Source organism: Girardinichthys multiradiatus, chromosome X, assembly GCF_021462225.1.
Source record: "Girardinichthys multiradiatus isolate DD_20200921_A chromosome X, DD_fGirMul_XY1, whole genome shotgun sequence".
Taxonomy (NCBI): Eukaryota; Metazoa; Chordata; class Actinopteri; order Cyprinodontiformes; family Goodeidae; genus Girardinichthys; species Girardinichthys multiradiatus.
Window position 1 is genome coordinate 17,116,305 of NC_061817.1, and position 22,750 is coordinate 17,139,054.

At 39.9% G+C, this 22,750-nt stretch overlaps 1 gene segment (V, D, J or C); it reads left to right on the forward strand.

Moving 5' to 3' along the window:
* The first annotated feature begins 15,437 nt into the window (after positions 1–15,437).
* On the forward strand, positions 15,438–15,988 carry LOC124863100. The segment is given in 2 exon segments: positions 15,438–15,482; positions 15,606–15,988. Coding segments are annotated over 2 exon segments (426 nt in total).
* The last annotated feature ends 6,762 nt before the right edge of the window (positions 15,989–22,750 follow it).

Consider the following 22,750-nt stretch of genomic DNA (forward strand, 5'->3'; position numbering starts at 1 on the left):
TCAATGTGAGCACAGAGGCTGTACAAAAACTCCTCACAGAGCAGAGGAGGGGGGTGACATTAACTCACATATGTGGTTGTTGGTGATTTCCTGCTTTTTCCAACATTCCGCAAACAGTTTCTTTTTATTTTTTTATTTTTACCAGAGAACATGTATAAACAGGAAATGTTTAGGCACTATGTTTATCAATTTTAAATAATGTGATTAAATTAAGCTCCAGCAAACTGGTACCGTTATGAAAAAAGCCACGGCCATTTTTAAAGTTCTATAAAACTAGGTAAAACGCTTCCAATTTTTTTTTTTTTTAAATCCATCACAAGAGGAGGCTTTAATGTTAACAAAACAATTCCCCAAATGAGTTTTGGACAAATACTGTTAGTTTTACAGCAACTTAAACACACGTGATGACAAATTAAAGGTCCCTCAGACATGTCTGCCTCTGTGAACAAAACCGTACACAACACACCATTTATTCTTTTGCAGAACCCCCACATGTCTCATATCATAACAAACTAGAGACACTCACCTTTCTAACAAGGCATAATTCGTCTTTCTAGCACTGTCTCCAGTTATATAATTTGGGTGCGTAACTCGTCCATAACTCATGCAATTTGTTCCTGCCCAATCTGCAGCTAGCTTGCGCACTCTGTTTGCTCCCATTGTTTTGTTATTTCTGGATAATCGGTCACTCATAATGGCACAGAAGAGGATATTCACTGGTTTGGAAGTTTTGGACGACATTTAGTGGACCAGTCACATGAAGATGGAATATTCTTCAGACAGACAGCTGCTTTGAGAAGAAAACAAAATGTTCAAAATACAACATAAAAAGAAATATGTATAAAACAAGTCTCAAAGTTCCCCCTTATATAGCTTCCTTTCCAGTACTGTCCTAGCTCTGCTTAAGTATTTTCAGAACTTGCCTAATAACTCTCACATCTCATTTCCTTAATCTGTCTCCCTGCCATTAGTTTATTCGGCTTCATTATGTCAAGTTAAGTCAATACAGTAATCCTATTGATATAAAAAGACTTTTAAACGCATTGATCTTCTGCTATGGAAATTGTTTGATTTCCCTCATGATGCATAATGAAATTGCTCGTGCGTGTGCAATTTCATTATCCTGTTGTTGACTGAGACATAGTTAAAGTTCCAGCTTTGCAGTTCTTTGCGATATTCACATTGTATCAGTAATTTTCTAATGATAATAATACATTTGGAATATGTTGTCCAGCCCAACATATATTTGTTTTCCTTTAAAGAGGGTGAGATGATTAATCACATCTTTAAATGTCATTTACAGAGTTTAAGGGCTTAAGTAAATCAAACATGCTGTTGACTGAACAAAGATAGATGTCTTCTACAGTGCTTTGACATGAGGTTGTGATTGGTTCCTGTCAAGGCTGGTAAATAACATGCTGAGTAAAAACAACGAAATTCTTAGAGATCAGTAACCAACATATGCCTTTTTTTCTGCAGGTACTGATGGTTAAACATTGATTAAGATGAAGATCTCGAGAATTCACAGACTGACTTGTACAAATAAGTCAGTCTTCCATCTTGGAAGGACTCCCTTCCAAGATGGCGCCGACGATGGCTTTTTCGAGCCACAGTTCTGTGGTGTCGGGCCACAATCCTGTGGTCTCATTCAGTAGAGAGGAACTTCTCAACATCAGAGAGTCCTCTCTTGGGATTTTTTCACCATCTTTCATCGATCCGAGGTTCACTGAGCTCCTGGCAAGCGGAGCTGCGGCTCTATATGGGATCCTGCGCCGAAAGCGGTGGAGGGGAAAGCGTGCTGGCACGCTGGTAAAGCTCAGAAAAAGAGGACTTCGCACACCACTGCCTTCAATCCACCTGGCAAATGTCCGCTCTCTCAACAACAAGATGGACAAGCTGCTTCTTCTCACCGGTAAAAACACGGACGTCCACGGATCAGTGGTTTTCTGCTTCACTGAGACATGGCTGGGTGAAAACATCCCGGACCGAGCACTGCTGATGCCGGACGTCCAGCTGCTCAGAGCGGATCGCAGCACGGAGCTATCGGGGAAGAAGCGAGGAGGCGAAATCTGCTTTTATATAAATGAAGGTTGGTGCAGAGACATAAAAGTGCTGGGGAAAACATGTAGCCCGGATCTGGAGTCATTTCCATATTCTGTAAGCCGTTTTATTCACCGAGAAGGTTTTCCTCGTTTATAATAATCGGCTCATATTTTCCACCGCATGGCTGCACTTCTGCCGCGGAAAATCATCTTGCTGAGCTGATTACAGACCTGGAGAAAAAATACACGGACTCTTTCATCATAATACTGGGAGATTTTAACAGAGCAAACCTCTCAAATGAACTCCCCAAATACAGACAGCATATTAAGTGTCCCACCAGAGACAAAAACACACTGGACCATTGTTACACAGCTTTAAAGGACTCATATCATGATGTTACCAGGGCTGCTCTGGGTTTTTCGGATCATTATCTAATCCACCTCATCCCAACCTACAGACAGAGACTAAGAGCTTCCAAACCCAAGGTTCACACTGTTAAGAAGTGGACTGAGGAATCAAAGCAGATGCTACAAGCCTGCTTTGAATGCACAGACTGGACTGTTTTTGAAACTTCAGCCACTGACCTAAACCAACTAACTGATGTGGTGACATCATACATCAGTTTCTGTGAGGACATGTGTGTGCAGACCAAGACCTTCTGCACCTTTGGGAACAACAAGCCATGGTTTACTCCACACCTCAGGAATCTGCGCAGGGAAAAGGAAGAAGCTCACAGCAGTGGAGACTGGGCGCGGTACAGGCAGGCCAGGAACAAACTAACAAAAGAGATCAAAGCAGCTAAGAGAAGCTACAGTGAGAAGCTTAAGAACAGCCTTTCTACTGGTGACACTTCAGCTGAGAAACCTGACTGCCTACAAGAGCCCCTCCACCCATCCTGAACAGAGTCGTTTCCTGGCCAACCGTCTGAATGGCTTCTACTGCAGACATGACAAGAAGCCATTCACACCTCAAATCATCCCTTCTACATCCCATTCAGGAACAAATTCCTCCCATAAAGCAACCAACCCCCCACCATCAGATCCTCTGCCTGCACTAAAGATCTCAGAGGAAGATGTAAATAGGCTCTTTCAGCGTATGAAAACAAAGAGGGCTCCAGGACCTGATAACATCTCCCCATCATGCCTGAAAGCCTGCGCACATTCAACTCGCTCCGATCTTCACAAGGATCTTCAACAAGTCACTGGAGAAATGTGAGGTGCCCTCCTGCCTCAAACGATCCAGCATCATCCCGGTTCCCAAGAAACCCACCATCGTAGGATTAAATGACTACAGGCCTGTAGCCCTGACATCTGTGATCATGAAGTCCTTTGAGTGGCTGGTGCTGAAGCACCTGAAAGACATCACAGGCCCCCTGCTGGACCCCCTGCAATTTGCTTACCGAGCAAACAGGTCGGCAGATGATGCTGTTAACTTAGGTCTACACTTCATCCTGCAACACCTCGACCGTCCAGGGACGTACGCCAGGATCCTGTTTGTAGACTTCAGCTCGGCCTTCAACACCATCATACCAGACATACTCCACCAGAAGCTCACCCAGCTCAACGTCCCAGCCTCCACCTGTCAGTGGATCAACAGCTTCCTGACGGATCGACAGCAGCAGGTGAGACTGGGGAGCATCTTCTCCCGATCCAGATCAATAAATACTGGTGGCCCCCAGGGGTGTGTTCTATCCCCACTCCTCTTCTCTCTGTACACAAATGACTGCACCTCATCGGACTCGTCCATCAAACTCCTTAAGTTTGCAGATGACACCACTGTCATTGGACTGATCCAGGACAGTGATGAGTCTGCATACAGACAGCAGGTGGATCGGCTGGTACACTGGTGTGGTCAGAACTACCTTGAACTGAACCCACTCAAGACTGTGGAAATGGTGGTGGACTTTCGGAGAACACCACCCTCATACACCCCCCTCACCATCCTCAACAACACTGTATCGGCCGTGGACCACTTCAGGTTCTTAGGAACCACCATCTCTGAGGACCTGAGATGGTCTTTGCACATAGACACTGTTCGAAAGAAGGCCCAGCAGAGACTGTACTTCCTGAGGCAACTCAAGAAGTTCAACCTTCCACAGGAGCTGTTGGTCATCTTCTACACTGCCATCATTCAGTCTGTCCTGTCTTCATCCATCTCAGTGTGGTTTGGCTCATCCACAAAACAGGACAGGTCCAGACTGCAACGAATAATCAGGTCTGCAGAGAGAATAATCAGGGCTGACCTTCCCTCCATCCAGGACTTATACAGGTCTAGGGTCAAGAAAAGAGCTGCTAAAATCTCTGCCGACCCCACACACCCTGCACATAAACTGTTTAGAGTTTTACCTTCAGGCCGCCGTTACAGAGCACTGTTTACTAAAACCAGCCGCCACAGAGACAGCTTCTTCCCCCAGGCTGTTTCTCTGATGAACATTCAATAGAGTACAAAACAACAGCATACAGATTATATTGTACATTGTAAATTGTAAATTGTAAATTTGTATATTCTGTAATGCAAAATCAGAACAAAAGAGCAAAGTGTACCGGAGGCAAATTCCTTGTTTGTATGTACGAACTTGGCAATAAAGCTGATTCTGATTCTGATTCTGAAATAAAGGGACTGATCAACATTACTGGAATGGTTTGCTCAGACAGGCATGTTGGCAAGTAATATATTTAAGTTTGTATATTTATTAATTAACCAAACAACCTTCCTATGAATACCAGCCCAATATGTGGTATTAGAACAATAGCCGAAAGAGTGATTCGAGCAATGACATTGTCAAAACACCAAGCTGCACACATATGGAATAAATTCACAAGAACGTCTCTCCAAAATTTAGGAAAGTGCGATACTGTGGTTCCTTTGCTGTCTCCTCTCAGGAAGCCAGGGGGAAAGCCGCTTCACTCAAAGTGATCAGAGATACCGTCTCTTCTGGGGGAACCTCTGGCTCAGATTCATTCTCTGCAGAAGCTCTGAAAGAAAGGTTTAAGACAGCTTGTCATAATTGCCCCGTGATTTGCTAGGATGCACATAGAGCAGAACATAACTTAACATTTCGTTGTTCTCCCACCAACACATACACTAACATCGGATCGTAGTCAACTCTACATACAAGGATTCTTGAAGGTAGAGTCTTAGTCGGCAGCGGGTTTCGAAGACATTCAGGTGGTGGCAACCTGCCTCCCTGAGGTGATTAGCTGTACAGTTAAAGCAGAAAGAGACGTGGCTGGGAGAATGTTGTTAGTGGCTCCATGACATCACTGTGATTCCAGCTGTGACTCCTCCTTCCTGTACTAAAAATGGGTTAATGTGGTGCATTTAGGGATTCAGAATTTTTAGCAGTTTCTGTGCGTGTACAGTTCAGTACATATTTCGACCCATGGCTGGGGCACAACAGGCATTACTATCACAGGGCAACATAAAAATTATAGCTTTAAGGAACTACTTATGGAAACATAGTTGTCTCAGCATTTTCAATTATTAAAAGCCTGTGATTTGGATCAATTAGAGATTTTGTAGAAATATATACGAGAGCATAACATTAATTTAAAACTATATTACAGAGACATACAGCGTTTAGATTAATGTTGAAAGTGTTATAGTACACAAGGAGTGGCACTGAGAGAGACATAATTGACCCAAACACATAAAGTACTTCTGCTATAAAAACAAGCATAACCATGTGTTTCCTGTGAAACTACTCTATTTACACTGTAAACCAAATTGGTAATATATTCACAAAACACAGAAGTTCCAGTAAAACTTCACAATCACCTGAAGTTGGCAGAATGTGCTGTGAGATTGGATTACAGTCTGCAGACTAATACACCAGAACAGAAGCATCACCAGGTCATGTTAATGTTGGTGAACTCCTGTTTAATAGTTCCTGAATAAATGAAACATTGGCACACAGCAATACAAAGGACAAATAACCAATAACACACAGAATCATACAAAAGGGCAATTTTGGGTCATGCTTTTGCACTGTGGGAGGATGCAGGAGAAACCAGCAGAGAACCCACAGGGAAAACATGTAAACTCAGTTCAGAAAGAACCAAGGGCCTTCTTGCTGGACTGAAGCAGTCATAACCACCGAACCACCACCGTGCAGCCCACTTTATGTCTTTCTTTAAATGAACAGCATCCAGCAAAACATTTGATTTAAAAGTTGCACATCAGTGAAAGTATAAAGAGACACACATTGCATGTTTCCTTCAATAAAATAAAATAAAAAATAATAGTCGATAAAAATGATGAACAATTTTTATTTTAAAAGGTCAGGCATTTTACTGTCTTTGCTCAACTTGAGTAAGAAAAAAAACATCTCAGCAGGACATTCAAGGACTGCTGGTTTGTTTCTAGATGTTTTGTGCCACGTTCCCTTTTAAAACTGTAGGGGGGGGTCTATGCAAAATGTTTCTCCTTTATAAACACACCATCAATTACTCTCATTTTATCCAAGGGAGAAACACTCTGACAGCTGCACAAAGATAACTCTGAACAACATTGTTCATTATGAATTCAAAAGACATGTTAATTTCCTGGAGTTTAGTTTTTGGTTTTGCTATTCATGGTAAAGTATAAATTGTAATGCTACACAGAAAGACTATTATTGTACATGTTAAACAGAATGAGTGTCATCTTTCTGTTTCTTACAGGTGTTTGGAGTGAGATTAAACTACAACAGCCCCCTTCTGAGGTGAAAAGACCAGGAGAAACTGTGAGGATTTCATGTGTTACATCAGGTTACACTATGACAGATTATGGCATGAACTGGATAAGACAGAAACCTGGGAAAGGTCTGGAATGGATTGGCTGGATAAACACAGCCACCACTGTTGCTACTTATGCCAGCTCTTTTCAGAGCCGTTTAGCTTCACTCAAGATGTTTCCAGCAGCACTCAGTTCATGGAGATCACCAGTCTCACTACAGAGGACTCTGCTGTTTACTTCTGTGCTCGAGAAACACAGTGACTGAAGATAAGGGAGCAGCTGTGCAAAATCTCTCTCGACTGTGGACCTCCAGGTGACAATCTAGCTCACATACACCCACTCAACACAGAAACACACTGTTCAAGATGCTTTCCAAAGTTGCTTGGTAAGTAGAATGTGACGAATGTGACAACCTGCAGTGAAAGACTAGAAAAAACACTGCTTGCAAGCAGAGTGCAATGATTTATTCAACAGCAAGTGTTACATTTCCTCAGATTCCTCAAGTGCACTTATTTTTCATAATCAAACTGAGAATCAGAATAACAAACTATCAGCGGCAACTATAAGCAGATTATAAATACATTCCTAGAACTTCATATTACCCAATAACTAATTACATAAAAATGGGGGCTTTTCATTATATTTATACATAAATCTTTATAAATGTGGGTAATCCAAGACAGCACATAGATGCATATGAATTTCCAGCAGTTTTATTTTAATCCATCACCCCTTGCGAAGACTGAATTAGAAGAACCACTGTATTTATTTTATTAAAATTACTAAGCAAAACAAACTTTTTACTATCATACCCCATTATGTTTTTTTTAAAATTCTGAGTTACATTCCCAGTTTTGCTTCATGTTGTCACATTTGGTTTTTATATTATCGTTTCTTTAAAAATCTGGGCAGGTGTCTTATATAATGCTGAGGTTCTGTTGGACCAACGTGCAGAACAATGCTCAGGAATGGCAGGGTTACTTGCAGAGCTTTATTTAATAATAATAATAATAGTAAGGTAAAAAACGTACAGACGGGGTAACTGACATGGAAAAGACAGAAGCCAGGAGGACCTAGTGGAGAATAATGAAACCAGAGACTATAAATAATTGGGTAGGGTGGAGAATGGACCAATGAACAATGGCAGTTAATCAGGGGAAAATCAAGAGCAGCTAGTGGGAGAGAGAGAGAAGGAAATACACTAATTAATACTGATGAGCAGGGAGTCCAGGAAAGTAACAAAAACATCTAATGGAAGAGAAATGGAGTTTTGATCTGGAAATCTGGAAGACTCTCCTCCACCACCGGCTCCGTACTATGACTCCATCATGCGTCTCCCCTCCAACCAATCAGTGTCCAGTGTGCATTCCTCCTCAGCCAATCACCCTTCAAGGCTTCGCTTTTAAGGACCTCCAACCATGGATCTCCCTGCTCTCCCGCCGAGCTTCGACCCTCCACCACCCCATCGTCACCGTCTGGCTTCCTAGCTCCTTCCAGCTCTCTTATTATCGGTACCTCCACTCCATCACCAGTATCCGATCCTGGTGGGGAAGACATCTCCAATCCTAATCCTAAATCATTCATTCAAGATCATGTCATTCATAGCATTCATGTCTTCCTCCGGGGTCCGAGCGCCAAAAAAATAAACCTCTGCTATTTAACTTCTCTAATCGGCATCTTTGTGTTTTTATTGTGGGTCTACAGTGAGTTTACAGGATTGAAATAAGTCAACAATAAGACTATCTAAAGAACATAAACAGGGAGGAACCAGATCTACACGGAAATACGAACTAAAACATCTAAACACAGGAATCCAAGAAAAAAATCTAAACAACATGAATGAACTGAAATAACAGCAACTGAGAACAGGGCAGTGCAGAAAAAAGGAGACAGAACTCAAACTCATAACATAGGTAGATTATGACAGCAGGAGCCTCGTCAATTTGGGTTTATTTCATTAGGAGCCAGACCACTTAATTACTGGGCAACAAATTTTCACAGTGACTTTAATTGTGTGTGTACAAAACTACTTCATCCATTTGCCACTTCCTCTGGACACATTCTGCTATCTGATCTTGATTATTTAATCATTTCTTGAAATATAAATGTAGCGTTTAGAAAAACACAAACAGTAATGTTAGACAGGGCATTCAAATCATGGACTCAATTCCTGACCCTTTGAGAGATAGATAGCCATCTGGATTAGGTTAAATCTTTAATCAGATAAAGATAACAAACAATTGCTTGCGAGATGAAGATTTTAGTTGAAGCCCTGACCCCACAACTTAAACGTGTTACATTATTTCCTCACATACTACAGCTCATGAACTGTGACTACAACTGTTAACACAACACATACTCACTTTGGAGGACATATCCTGCCATAATTAAGAATATATACAGAAATAAATAAAAGACTCAAAAAGAATACTTACTGGGCCAAAAAGAAGATTTAAATAAAAATTAGTTCACCATTAAATGCAACAAAATGATAAAAAGAATAGATTTATTCCATTATTGATCAGTTAATCAGATATAAATATGTGTATTTCTGCTTTAACCCATTATTTTTATTTAAACCACTAATTTCAAATCAAATTTTTTTTCTTGAACTCTATATTTTTCCTTTGTATATTTAATACAAGTGGATTTCTTGCTGTTTTATTTTTCGTACACGTTTTATTTATTTCATATTTATTATCACTCAAAATTTATTTAAAAAAAGTTTTTTTCCTTAAAAATATATTATTTTATTTTTTATATTTTATTTTTATTTGTTTTACTGTCCTTTTATATCTTAACCACTGATATACAGGGGTTGGACAATGAAACTGAAACACCTGGTTTTAGACCACAATAATTTATTAGTATGGTGTAGGGCCTCCTTTTGCGGCCAATACAGTGCCAATTCATCTTAGAAATTACATATACAAGTCCTGCACAGTGGTCAGAGGGATTTTAAGCCATTCTTCTTGCAGGATAGTGGTCAGGTCACTACATGATACTGGTGGAGGAAAACGTTTCCTAACTCGCTCCTCCAAAACACCCCAAAGTGGCTCAATAATATTTAGATCTGGTGACTGTGCAGGCCATGGGAGATGTTCAACTTCACTTTCATGTTCATCAAACCAATCTTTCACCAGTCTTGCTGTGTGTATTGGTGCATTGTCATCCTGATACACGGCACCGCCTTCAGGATACAATGTTTGTACCATTGGATGCACATGGTCCTCAAGAATGGTTCGGTAGTCCATGGCAGTGACGCGCCCATCTAGCACAAGTATTGGGCCAAGGGAATGCCACGATATGGCAGCCCAAACCATCACTGATCCACCCCCATGCTTCACTCTGGGCATGCAACAGTCTGGGTGGTACGCTTCTTTGGGGCTTCTCCACACCGTAACTCTCCCGGATGTGGGGAAAACATTAAAGGTGGACTCATCAGAGAACAATTCATGTTTCACATTGTCCACAGCCCAAGATGTGCGCTCTTGGCACCATTGAAACTGACGTTTGGCATTGGCATGAGTGACCAAAGGTTTGGCTATAGCAGCCCGGCCGTGTATGTTGACCCTGTGGAGCTCCCGACGGACAGTTCTGGTGGAGACAGGAGAGTTGAGGTGCACATTTAATTCTGCCGTGCTTTGGGCAGCCGTGGTTTCATGTTTTTGGATACAATCCGGGTTAGCACCCGAACATCCCTTTCAGACAGCTTCCTCTTGCGTCCACAGTTAATCCTGTTGGATGTGGTTCGTCCTTCTTGGTGGTATGTTGACATTACCCTGGATACCGTGGCCCTTGATACATCACAAAGACTTGCTGTCTTGGTCACAGATGCGCCAGCAAGACGTGCACCAACAATTTGTCCTCTTTTGAACTCTGGTATGTCACCCATAATGTTGTGTTCATTTCAATATTTTGAGCAAAACTGTGCTCTTACCCTGCTAATTGAACCTTCACACTCTGCTCTTACTGGTGCAATGTGCAATCAATGAAGACTGGCTACCAGGCTGGTCCAATTTAGCCATGAAAGCTCCCACACTAAAATGACAGGTGTTTCAGTTTCATTGTCCAACCCCTGTATTTTCCCCTCTAATACCCCTGTTGTATTTTTTTTCACAACGGATTTCCCTGAGTCCATTTATTTCCATCTTTCTTTTTTACATTACTCTGTCTCTGTATTTTCTTTTCCTCCTCAAAGATGAGCAAGAAATACATAAACTTGGCGGGACTGAGACGGAGAAGGCGGTCTTTGGACCAGCGTCACCCCCTCAGCCTCTCTCCTATTAACTGAGGTCTGTCCACACTAACATGAATAGTCGGCAAAATAAGTTTTTTTTTTTTTATTCATACAGAAAAAAAAAGCATTAAAAAACTGACCTGTTCTCTTTTTTAAGCACTGAATTAAAGAGACATTTATGTTCAGATTTGGAGAATCGTAAGGCTTTCTTTACACAGACATGCTTATTTAGTCATTACTATAGTCTGGATCTGACAACCTGCAGTGAACGGACTGGAAAAGCACAGCAGCTCAAGCTCCAAATAAAAATATATGTTTCACATTTCCAGACACCTCTCAAAAATAGTGAATCCAAAGGAGCAGAATCATCATCGTCATATTTTGACAGAATATAAATTATTTTAATGTCACGAAATTATTTCCACATTAATTTTTACAAAATGTGGGTAGCTTTCATTCTGAATGTATACATACAATAATTTTAAATTTGCAGAAACTGAGACAACAATGTAATGCAATTGATTTGGCAGAAGTCTGCATCAAACATCAGCCTTTGGTTAGAGAAATTCAGAATCTCATTTGCTCCTGTTTAGCTGCTTCAAAGTCATGCAGTGCTTTAGTAGATCAGGTTCTCAGTGCATTAAAAGGAGCTGAGCAGCAGCAAATACTTTTTTTTTTCATCCTAAACATTATTTATTGCATCTTAGCAATCAGTCGCATAACCATTTCCCTTAACACATTTACATTGGTCTTTATGTAATTGGTGTGGGGAGGAGCCAATGCAAATATCTTTATTTATCTTAGTAGAAACCAAACCACCAGAGAGATGTGCAACAACTTTTCACAATGACGTTAGTTGTGTGTGTTTCTCTTCTGCTGTTAACAGTTTCTGGTAAATATCAAACGTTTGCACTCTTCTGTTAACGGGTTTTCTGTTTGGATTATTTCTCATCACACAATTTTTCTTCCAGGTGTTTTCAGTCAGACTCTGACTGAATCTGAAGCAGTGGTAAAAAGACATGGAGAATCTCACACTCTGACCTGTACATATGCAGGAATATCAGATGACAAAGCTTATATCAGCTGGATCAGACAGGCTGAAGGACAAGGACTGGAGTGGGTTGCCCACATTTCTGCTCCCAGTGGAAGCAATAAATATTATTCCACATCTGTCCAGAATCGCTTCACCATCTCCAGAGACAACGATAAAGATCAAGTGTATCTGCACATGAGCAGCTTGAGGACTGAAGACTCTGCAGTTTATTATTGTGCTCGAGAGCCACAGTGATACAGGAACCATTAGAGCTGTACATAAACTAGCAGCTGCAACTGTGACAGTCTGTTAGAAAATGAGAAAATGACTTTACTGTTTATTATTGTTTTTCATCTGATTTTAAGAACCTGTTCCGAAGATGATTAATTGCTAAAGAAGAGAAAAAAGAATACAATTTATTGTGACACAAGACAAATTGCTCTTTTTTTTACTGAAATTTTAGACAAAATATATAATCTCAAAAAATTTGCATCAAACTAAGGCAAAATTAATGTCAGCCAAATAAATCTCAAAATTGTTTATGTCAGGTTTAAACAACCTAAAAGACTTTCTCACATGCACACATTTTAAACGTGGAATTTTCTTAGTATTTTTGTTTGAAATACTTAAACGCGGACTCCGCTGTCCTTAAAACACGGAGTTTTCAGTATTACTTCTTAATACTTAAGAGGACTCCGCCGTCCTACTCGTACCTGTTAGGGCCCTAGGATTCACAGGGTTTTGTTTCACGCAATGACCCCCAGTCATTCGTCACACTTTTTAATCCAAACTCAACTCACCACTTTGTCTTCCCCTTTCTCTCGGAGTTCCGTCAGCCGTCAGACCCCAGCGGGGGAGCCGAGATCCAGTCCGGAAAGGGTCTGTGAGTCTCCCTGTTGAAGACTGCCGTGCGCACGGTCTTTACTGGAGTCCACCAACCTGCTGGAATCCTCAGGCGTAATTGGAATCCAGCTCCGAAGGATCAAATTAATGTCAGGTTTAAACAACCTAAAAGACTTATAACATCACAAAAGAAGAGAAAGACAAATAATTAGTTATTTTACTCGCTGCGAGGAGAACGGACAGAGATGTGCTTTCAGTTACAAATCTCCTACCGCTCTGAAAACCATCTGTCCGTACCTCTCTTTTTATTATCTTCGGGGGTCCCTGGTTACAATGAATGTCGCTCTCTAAGGATGGGAAAAACAGCTGCATCGTAAACAGGTCATAAACACCATTATCTTGTAACAACACACTTACACAGTCTCCCCCCATCTTAAGATCAGTGTGTCTTCTGTTCAGCAAAATCAGCCTTCATCTTTATGACCTCCTCAACTGTGACTGCTTCCTTCTCAGCTCCATCTTTGATCTTTGCCTGCAGACAAACTCATCACATCCTTACTCACACATGCACCATGAAAGGTTATAAAGATCAAATAGTCAAGTTAAAGAAAAGGAAAATATATAAGATAAATCTATCTTCAATTATTCCAACAGTTTATATAGAAGCATTTTCTTTCAAATTTCTTGGTTTTTAACTTCTGAATTTGAAGTATTCTATGTTTTCACAAAACCTGGTGGTTTTGAGACTTACTCTGGTTTTTAGCTAATATAAAATCAGCTTTCATTTGATCAAAAAACCAAGTTAATGTGCTTATGAAATATTTTGGTTTGTTGCGCTACAAATCAGGTTCACAAAACCTTGTGTTTTCAGATGCAAAAAGGGTTAGGGTTGGATGAATATTCACACAAAAAAAAGGAAAAAAAAACAGTTACAAATGTTTACTAAAATGGCCTACTGATAACTGCTGCTTCATACTTTTAGGTTGGCTGAAAAAAAAATCTTATCTGAATTGAATTTTAAAGCAACTACTTCAACCATTTAAACCAGGATAAGATGAGGGTTCATACGATGCTTCATGTGAATTATTGTGAATTATTATTTTGTCTTAACGTTAATTTGCTCCTAATCCCAAAAAACATTTAACATTCACACAGACAAGATGAATAATGAGGGATTTCTTGTCACAATTTTAGAAAAAAAAATCAACATACTGATGTTCTTATTGAATGTGCCTAATTGTTTCACTGCTGCTCTTCTTAAACAATTTTTAAATATGCTGCAATAGACTTGTCTATTTCTCACCATGAACTAGTTTCATTTGAGTTAATCGAACGTCAGCCTAACTGATGGCTCATTATAATAACTCAGGCACATTTGTGCTTATTTTATAACACCAAAAATGTAACATCCCATTTCTCTCTCCTGTAACAGAAGTATCCACATCATAGATAATCAAAATACCATAAATGGTCTTGTCTCCCATTCAAGCTTTCCAACTTCCCTGATACCTTTACTTTCATTTGACCTGATTTGAATAAAAATTATCAGCATTTACTTGGTGGCACAGAGAAATAAACATAAACCAGACAATAAACTGGGTTTTATTTTCTTAATACATTTACTATTTGTTGACATTTTTTAAAGTAATAAAAACGATCTATTTAGGAAAAAGATTATCTTTGATGTTTATTGGAATTTCAAATAAGAAATGCAAATCCAACAACAACTTTATATCTGTTTCTATAGTTTGGCTCTAACTTTTCCTCTGATGGTAGTTTAGGTTTTTGTAGTAGGGTTTGTCGCTGGACTGGGAGGGACTGGGAGGGCACATACATGTACACCAATCCAATATCTGACATTGGTACATAAGGTAGGAACCCTGTTTACACATTTTAATAAAGTAATGAATATTTCAAATCAGTTATTCTCCTTGTTAAAGTCATACAGTGTATAAATGTATAAGAACCAATTAAATCCTGTAAAGACTCACAATAAAAACACAAAGATGCCGATTAGAGAAGTTAAATAGCAGATGTTTATTTCTTTGGCGTTTGGACCCCTGTTATTACAAAAATAGCTCCTTAAATCCACTAAACACTTTAATTCAGGATCAGTGGTCTCAAAATGCTGATGTTCACAGCCTGTAATGTGGTGCTGGTGTACTGAGACAGAAAAAGAGAGTCTCTTTTTAAGCACTTAATGGGCTCACTGTACCCCTGACAAATGTTCATATATGGGTGTTTAATCTACTATGCAGGAAACTGCAAACAAAATGTGTATGAACACCTATAAATATTTAATCTTAAAATGATTTAACAGAGCTTTTCACAAAAAATAAACAAAAGAACAAAAAGCTGCTTTTCACTGACTTTTAGACAAATATCTAATATTTTCATTTTTTTATTATTGTGTAAAAAAGTTAGATTTTATTTTCAAATTGAAACTGAGTATTATAAGAGCCACTCCCTCATTAGTGGTATCCTGATGCAAATGTGTGGTCTTTGCAGGGTACAAACTGGTCTTACAATTCGTAGAGCAGCAGAAATCTTGTGGCTTCAGTAAGATGAACATGTTCATTCTTCTTCTGCTTGCTCTCTCTCTGCCTTGTGAGTTATTCCACATACTTACTTGCCAAACAGAATTTTCCTATTAGTCTGTAAAGCTAAACAACCCAAATCATTTCCTCATTTTTAACAGTGCAATCGTTTCTGCTTCTGTAATCTGATCAGGTTGTACAGGCCAGAGTATGGAGTCCATTCCTTCCAGTCCAGTGGTGAAAAAGCCTGGAGAGACTCTGAGTCTCTCCTGCAGAGGAGCTGGGTTCTCGTTTGGGTCCTACACCATGCACTGGATCAGACAACCTGTGGGAAAGTCACTGGACTGGATGGGATATGTTTATTACGATGCAAGTGGAACTGACTATTCGAGTGCTTTACAAAGTCGGATAGAAATCACCAGAGATAACAGTAACAGCATGGTGTATCTGAGTCTGTCTGGCTTAAGGCCAGATGATTCTGCTGTGTATTACTGTGCCAGACAAGCACAGTGTTCAAAGTGCATGGAGAGGCTGAACAAAAACCCTTCAAAGAATATTTGTTCTGTCACCAGGTGATGGCAGTGTTGACAGCAGGATGACTGAGTAGTGTATTATGTGCATACTTAAAAGCAACAGAAAATGTATGTTGTAACTTACATTTCAAGGGTCGATGTTTTAATTTCAATTCAGTTTATGAATATAGCGCCAATTCACAACACATGTCATCTCAAGTCACTTCACAAAAGTCAGGTACATACATTCCAATAAATCCTAATCATTGAACAGTGCAGTCAGATTCAGTTATTTATTCAAATTGGATAAAAAGTTTTTCTGTCTAAGGAAACCCAGCAGATTGCATCCAGTCAGTGACTTGCAGCATTACCTCCTCCTGGATGAGCATGTAGAGACAGTGGACAGTCACTGGCGTTGACTTTGCAGCAATCCCTCATACTGAGCATGCATGTAGCGACAGTGGAGAGGAAAAACTCCCTTTTAACAGGAAGAAACCTCCAGCAGAACCAGGCTCAGTATGAGCGGCCATCTGCCACGACCAACTGGGGGTTTGAGAGAACAGAGCAGAGACACAAAGAGAACACAGAAGCAGTGTACCAGGAGTACTTTCTATGGGAAGGAAAAGTAAATGTTAATGGATGTAGCTCCTTTAGTCGTTTCACCTAGAAAGAAAGAACAGATAAACTCTGAGCCAGTTTTCAAGGTTAGAGTCTGAAAGAGAGCACATATAATTAGTCACAGTAAAAGCTCAGTCAATTTTTTTAATTTTCATCAGAACTCTTGCTGCAGCATTTTGAATCAGCTGAAGGCTTTTAACTGCATTTTGTGGACATCCTGATAGTAAAGAATTACAATAGTCCAGCCTTGAAGTAACAAATGCATGGACTAGTTTTTCAGTGTCACTCCTGGATAGGATATTTCTAATTTTGTCAATGTTCCGGAGATGAAAGAAGGAAATCCTAGAAACCTGTTTAATATGGGATTTAAATGTCATGTCCTGGTCAAAAATGCCACCAAGGTTTTTTATTTTATTATCGGAGGTCAATTTAATGCCGTCCAGGTTAAGTGATTGACTAAGAAGAATTTATTTTTATCTTCCTATAGTTGTTTCATGTTGCAGATGTGCCCAAATGAGCACAGTGACGTTTATAGGTTCTGTAACAGGACAGTATCGATGTATACATAATTCACAGAGGGTATGGGACGTGGAACTTGTTTTCTGTTTCTCATTAACACACTATGTACATTCATACTATAATTTTCTTTACTGTTGCTTAATATTGTATTTATGATAAGCTTATAAGTCTATAGTTTATCTCCTCTATTTTTATTTTTTTTTTGTATTTGCTTGGATTCCAGCTTTTTGGAAACTAAAGTCTTTTCTCTTTAGTCTGACAAAAAGGTCCTGTGTTAAACATCACAAATGATCATCTATTCAGAGCCCTATCTGTGTTTAGTATTTTAAGTCAAAGGTCATCATACATTGTCAAGATCAGCTTAATCTTTTTTTTGTTTGCCTGAAGAAGATAATCTGGTTTTAATGTAGCATGTGTCACTTTTAAATAAAGACATTTAAGCACTTTATAGGTTGTATTTCAAGAAAACCAGCTAAATAGCTTTTAATTTACATAAAAAGGATTTCGGAATATATTTATTATCTAAAAAACTACTAGCAAATTCAGTTAAGGTAGATCCCGAAGTAAAAACTTAATAAAAAGAAAACAAAAAACAAACAAACAAAAAAAAAAACTTCTTTGTCCGAACTGTACAATGAGGAGGAGCCATGTAGTGCAGGATATCATCCACAGCTATATATTTGACTTCAGGTGGACTGACTGAGTACATCAGAAACATTTTATCAGAATGGACTACAGGACAGGGCTGCTGCTTTTAACAATCTGCTGCGCAGGTGAAATATTCAGCCTTTATCAAAATGTATTTGTTGAATTTCTTCTTTGTGTCTATTTAATACAGACCTTTAAGTTTTTATTGTTCTTAAACACTTGTTTCCTACTTGCAGGTGTTAATAATCAGACCTTGACAGAATCTGAACCAGCCGTTAAAAGACCTGGAGACTCACACAAACTGACCTGTACAGGATCTGGATTCTCATTCAGCAGCTTCTTGATGGCTTGGGTCAGACAGGCTCCAGGGAAAGGACTGGAGTGGGTTTCAACTATTGATGTTACAAGCAAATATTACTCTCAGTTAGTTCAAGGGAGGTTTACCATCTCCAGAGACAATAACAAACAGCAGGTTTACCTGCAGATGAGCAGCCTAAAGACTGAAGACTCCGCTGTTTATTATTGCGCTCGACAACCACAGTGACTAAAGTCAGTTCAGCAGCTGTACAAAATCCCATGACGTAAAGCAGTTATGGAAAAAAACTTGTGAGAAGTATTTTTTGCAATGTGTAATACATTCAATTGTTTGATAAATTTGTACCTGCAAATATTTTATTTAGTAATTGCTTAATTTTATTTTTAAAGAAAATAAAAATATATTCCATATGTATATAACGCACACAAATGTGTAACATGTATAGCTTATATCAATCAGTATATTAAAAAGATTATTTTTTTCATTACAAGAAGTAGAAAGAATGTCGTGAGTTTGACACAATAACAGATAAATTAGTTTTCTTTGTACAGGTTGTTTCTACGTGGAGAAATGTAGCATGAAGAAAAATCGTTTACTGTTAGACATGTTGGTAATATTTTACAGTAAAGCTCTTTATGTATTGCGAGTTATTTTCTCAAAGTCAAGGATATAACTTTTTAACTTATTAACAATAATAATATATATAATAATTCCAGTTTTTCTGAAATTGTCACTTTTGTGTTCATTATGTTGCCAGAAATGAGTTTCGTGGCTGTTTTACTTCACAAGAAGTGCTAGTTCGTTGATTGCTCTGCTGCTACTTAAAACATAGCATCATTTCTACCATAGACTTGGAGAGTGCTTAATTCCAGCTGCCTTTGCAGTAGGACAGCTGTGACCTCATTGTTTTCATCACTCGTGATGTCCTCTATGGCCTTGCTTCTGCTCCGACAGCTTTCAGAAAATGCTAGCTACAATTGTGGAAGGACTACCAAATGTAGCAAACGACCTTGGTGATGTCATCGTCTGGGTCTGCAGTCAAACTGACCATGATGGTGCATTGAGAGCTGTGCTGCAACATTTAAAAGACCATGGATGTCTACATTAGCTTGGACTCACAGTGACAGCAGTGGGAATTCAGCCCAATGAGGATCGCATCTCTGCTGTTCTTCACGTTAAGCTGCAATCATTCCTGAGTATTCCTTGTATAAAAAGTTTATACCCAACTTTCCTACTGCTGTTGAACCTTTATGTGCCTGCATACGCCAAGAGGCTGAGTTCAACTGGTCTGAAAAACCGGGGCATAGTTTTGAGAAGATAAAACTGCTAGAAAGTCCAGCTCTTGCACTTTTTGATCCTGACCTTCCCACTACTGTGTCCACTGATGTTTCTGTTTATTATTGGTGCTGTGCTATACCAAATTAATCAAATGGCACAGAACTCACTGTTGCATTTGCATCCAGAACTTTGAGTCCTGCTTAACGCAAATATTCGACAGTCGAGAAAGAGGCTGAAATGGTGAACCTATCTGTGGGAAATGTCAAAGTTAGACACACTGATAAACTCAGAGAAGGTAAACATTGACGATACAAGCGAGTTAAAGTTATCTTTGGCTGGCCAGGGAGAGACAGTCCATTCTCTCAGAGGAGCTGCCATGTGTCACAGCCTTTTATTAAAGAAAGGAAAAACAAAACACTCATGTGACAGCATCGTGGGTGTGGCTACACACAGTTTCACAAATACAAGTCCAACTGAATAAAACTGGTTCTGTCCAGATACTGATACAGTCCACATGTCCACATCTGGCATTCAAGGACACGAAGATTGGCTGGGGTGCGAACAGCCTTCTTCCCAGAAGTCCCACGCACAGCTTCCTGCTCAGTCTGTATACCAACCACACAAATGCAACTCTAAGGCAAGATGACAATTCTGTTAATAGTTCATAAAAGTACCTCAAAGATAAATATGAAAAGTATTCAAACCACTTCTATTAAGGTTTACCAAACTAAATAAATGAAAATGACTTTTAATGATAAATCATCGAGGATAAAGAACCTTTTTAAACTAAGCAATGATAATTTATGTACAAATTTTCCAACAGACTGGAGATTTTACTCTCTTCACAGAGCACCTAGCTCTGACAAATCCCCTGACTTCTAAAGGTTCTGACCGTGCTGGCATGTGTGTTGCACAGTGGCTGCTGTGTTTCACTTATGTTACTTATTTGCCAGGTTCATATAAAAGCACTGCTGACTGCCTCTCTCTTCCATTGCCCACTTCACCTGATCATGCTGTGAATGTTGAATCTGAGTTTGTTGCAATACTGTCTGCCAGCCAGCTGCCTGCTGTTTCTCTTGATGATTTTGTTGCTGCTTCTGCTTCCTGTCCTGAATGCTGTGCATACGGATTGCCTCACTCTTCTGCAATCCTTGAGCCCTGTTCTTTGCAGATATCCCAAACTTCAAAATAAGCTGTCTGTGCAAGGTGAATCTATTTTTCGAGGCTTTCAAGTCATTGCTCCAGCCTCACTCCGTCATGCCCTGGTTGTTCTCGACAATGATGTCATAATGGAGAACCAGGTGATTCTAGTGTGAGTAACAATTATGGAGGCAGGATCAGAATTAAACAAGTTTATTGAAAAGCAGGGAAACACATTGTAGTCGTAAGGGGGTCCGTGTCTCGCAGGTCGGAGTACTATAGAAGAGAGGTTGGTGGGTACGAATGTCAGGTTATGGTGTGCAACTTGGAATGTTTGATGATAGCATTTACTTGAGAATGAAGTGGAGCAGCCGGGAGGTGGTGAGTGATGCCACGCAACAGAAATTGACAGGTGATATTGTGGTGAGGCGGCTGAGGTTTCTCTGGGATTCCTTCCAGATAATTGGTGTAAGATTGGAGGCCGGACAGGCAGGTGTCTTTGTGATTTGAAGATCCAAGAAGGAGCTACCTGTGTGATCCCTTCTCTTTTCCGATGGTTATAATCAGTCTGACAGAGAGAGGTATCCCAATCCTTGTGGTTTTTAGTATAACAATGACCATCAGTGGGACCCTTTGTGTGGTGCCTTGAGACGACATTGTTGTGAATAAGCACCGTTTAAGTAAATAATCTGAACTGAAACTATCTCTGTAGTTATGCTGCTATAGGCTTAGGCTGCTGGAGGACATAACGACCACTTTCACCCTCTTCGCTACATTCTCACACTACTCTACAATTTTGCATTATTTGCTGTTATTTCAGCTTTTAACTTTGTTCTCTCTATTCTCTTCCTAGAAGCTACACCTGGCCTGGCTCTGTGTCTACCTGTGACACCTTTCTGGAGAGGGGAATCGTCCGAGCTTCTGCTGGCAACAACTTAATGCTCACCCTCTACCAATGATCCACATAGCCCTGTCTTTTAGTGTTTAACCCTTTCTCTCTCCTAGACGTGGCGATTGACTGAGCTTAACTTTAACTAACTCTATGTGCTCTCTTTCAGACTCTAACCTTGAAAACTGGCTCAGAGTTTATCTGTTTTTTTTTTCTAGGGGAAACGACTAAAGGAGCTACATCCATTAGCATTTACTTTTCCTTCCCATAGAAAGTACTCCTGGATCAGTGCTTCTGTGTTCTTTTTGTGTCTCTGCTCTGTTCTCTCTAACCCCCAGTCAGTCGTGGCAGATGGCCGCTCACACGGAGCCTGGTTCTGCTGGAGGTTTCTTCCTGTTAAAAGGGAGTTTTTCCTCTCCACTGTCGCTACATGCATGCTCAGTATGAGGAATTGCAGCAAAGTCAACGCCAGTGACTGTCCACTGTCTCTACATGCTCATCCGGGAGGAGGGAATGCTGCAAGTCACTGACTGGATGCAATCTGCTGGGTGTCCTTAGATAGAAAAACTTTTTATCCAATTTGAATAAATAACTGAATCTGACTGCACTGTTCAATTGTTAGTATTAATTGGAATGTATGTACCTGACTGTTGTGAAGTGCCTTGAGACAACATGTGTTGTGAATTGGCGCTATATAAATAAACTGAATTGAATTGAATTGAATTGAGAGGCAAGTACCTTTTGTACACTACCAGTTTCCAGGAAACTGAAGGAGATTCAGGACAGGTGAAGCCCAGAGAAGTGCTTTCGGCCACAGGTGAGCTAAAGCTTGGGACATGCACAGAGAGGGAACAGGTTCGGGTTTCCAGAGTTCCTTTCAACTCTAAGGAGATGAGAGCAAGGAAAGTACAACACAAGATCGTGGACAGTGAGTACACATAACTGGTGTGTCGCACTGATTACAACTCAGGTGAGTTAACAATCTGACGTCTCCTTCAGGGTTCCAGCGACTTAAAAAGGCTCTTCCTGATTAGTTCCGATGATCCACAGCTATGGCTACAACTGCCTGTCGCACCCTGCAGGTGGAGATAAGAGAACACCACACACACAACAACACAAACCTGTCCTCTGCTCCGTCACATGACACATGAAGAATGTCAAGGCACTGTAATAACTAAACAGCACCTCTGTGAGGTCTACTAGTGGCCAGGTAGATAGACGTCATACTCCTTCAAGCCTGTGTATGAATAACAGATACAGAACAAGATTGCTGCTTTTATCATTCTGCTGGACATGTGAACATTTTCTCTGGCTCTAAGTTAGACAGAGTGGCCCAGCTTATATGTTGTTATATGTATTGATGGTCAAATGTGACAACATCTGAAATAGAGGTTTTCATCATAGTTTTCACATAATCA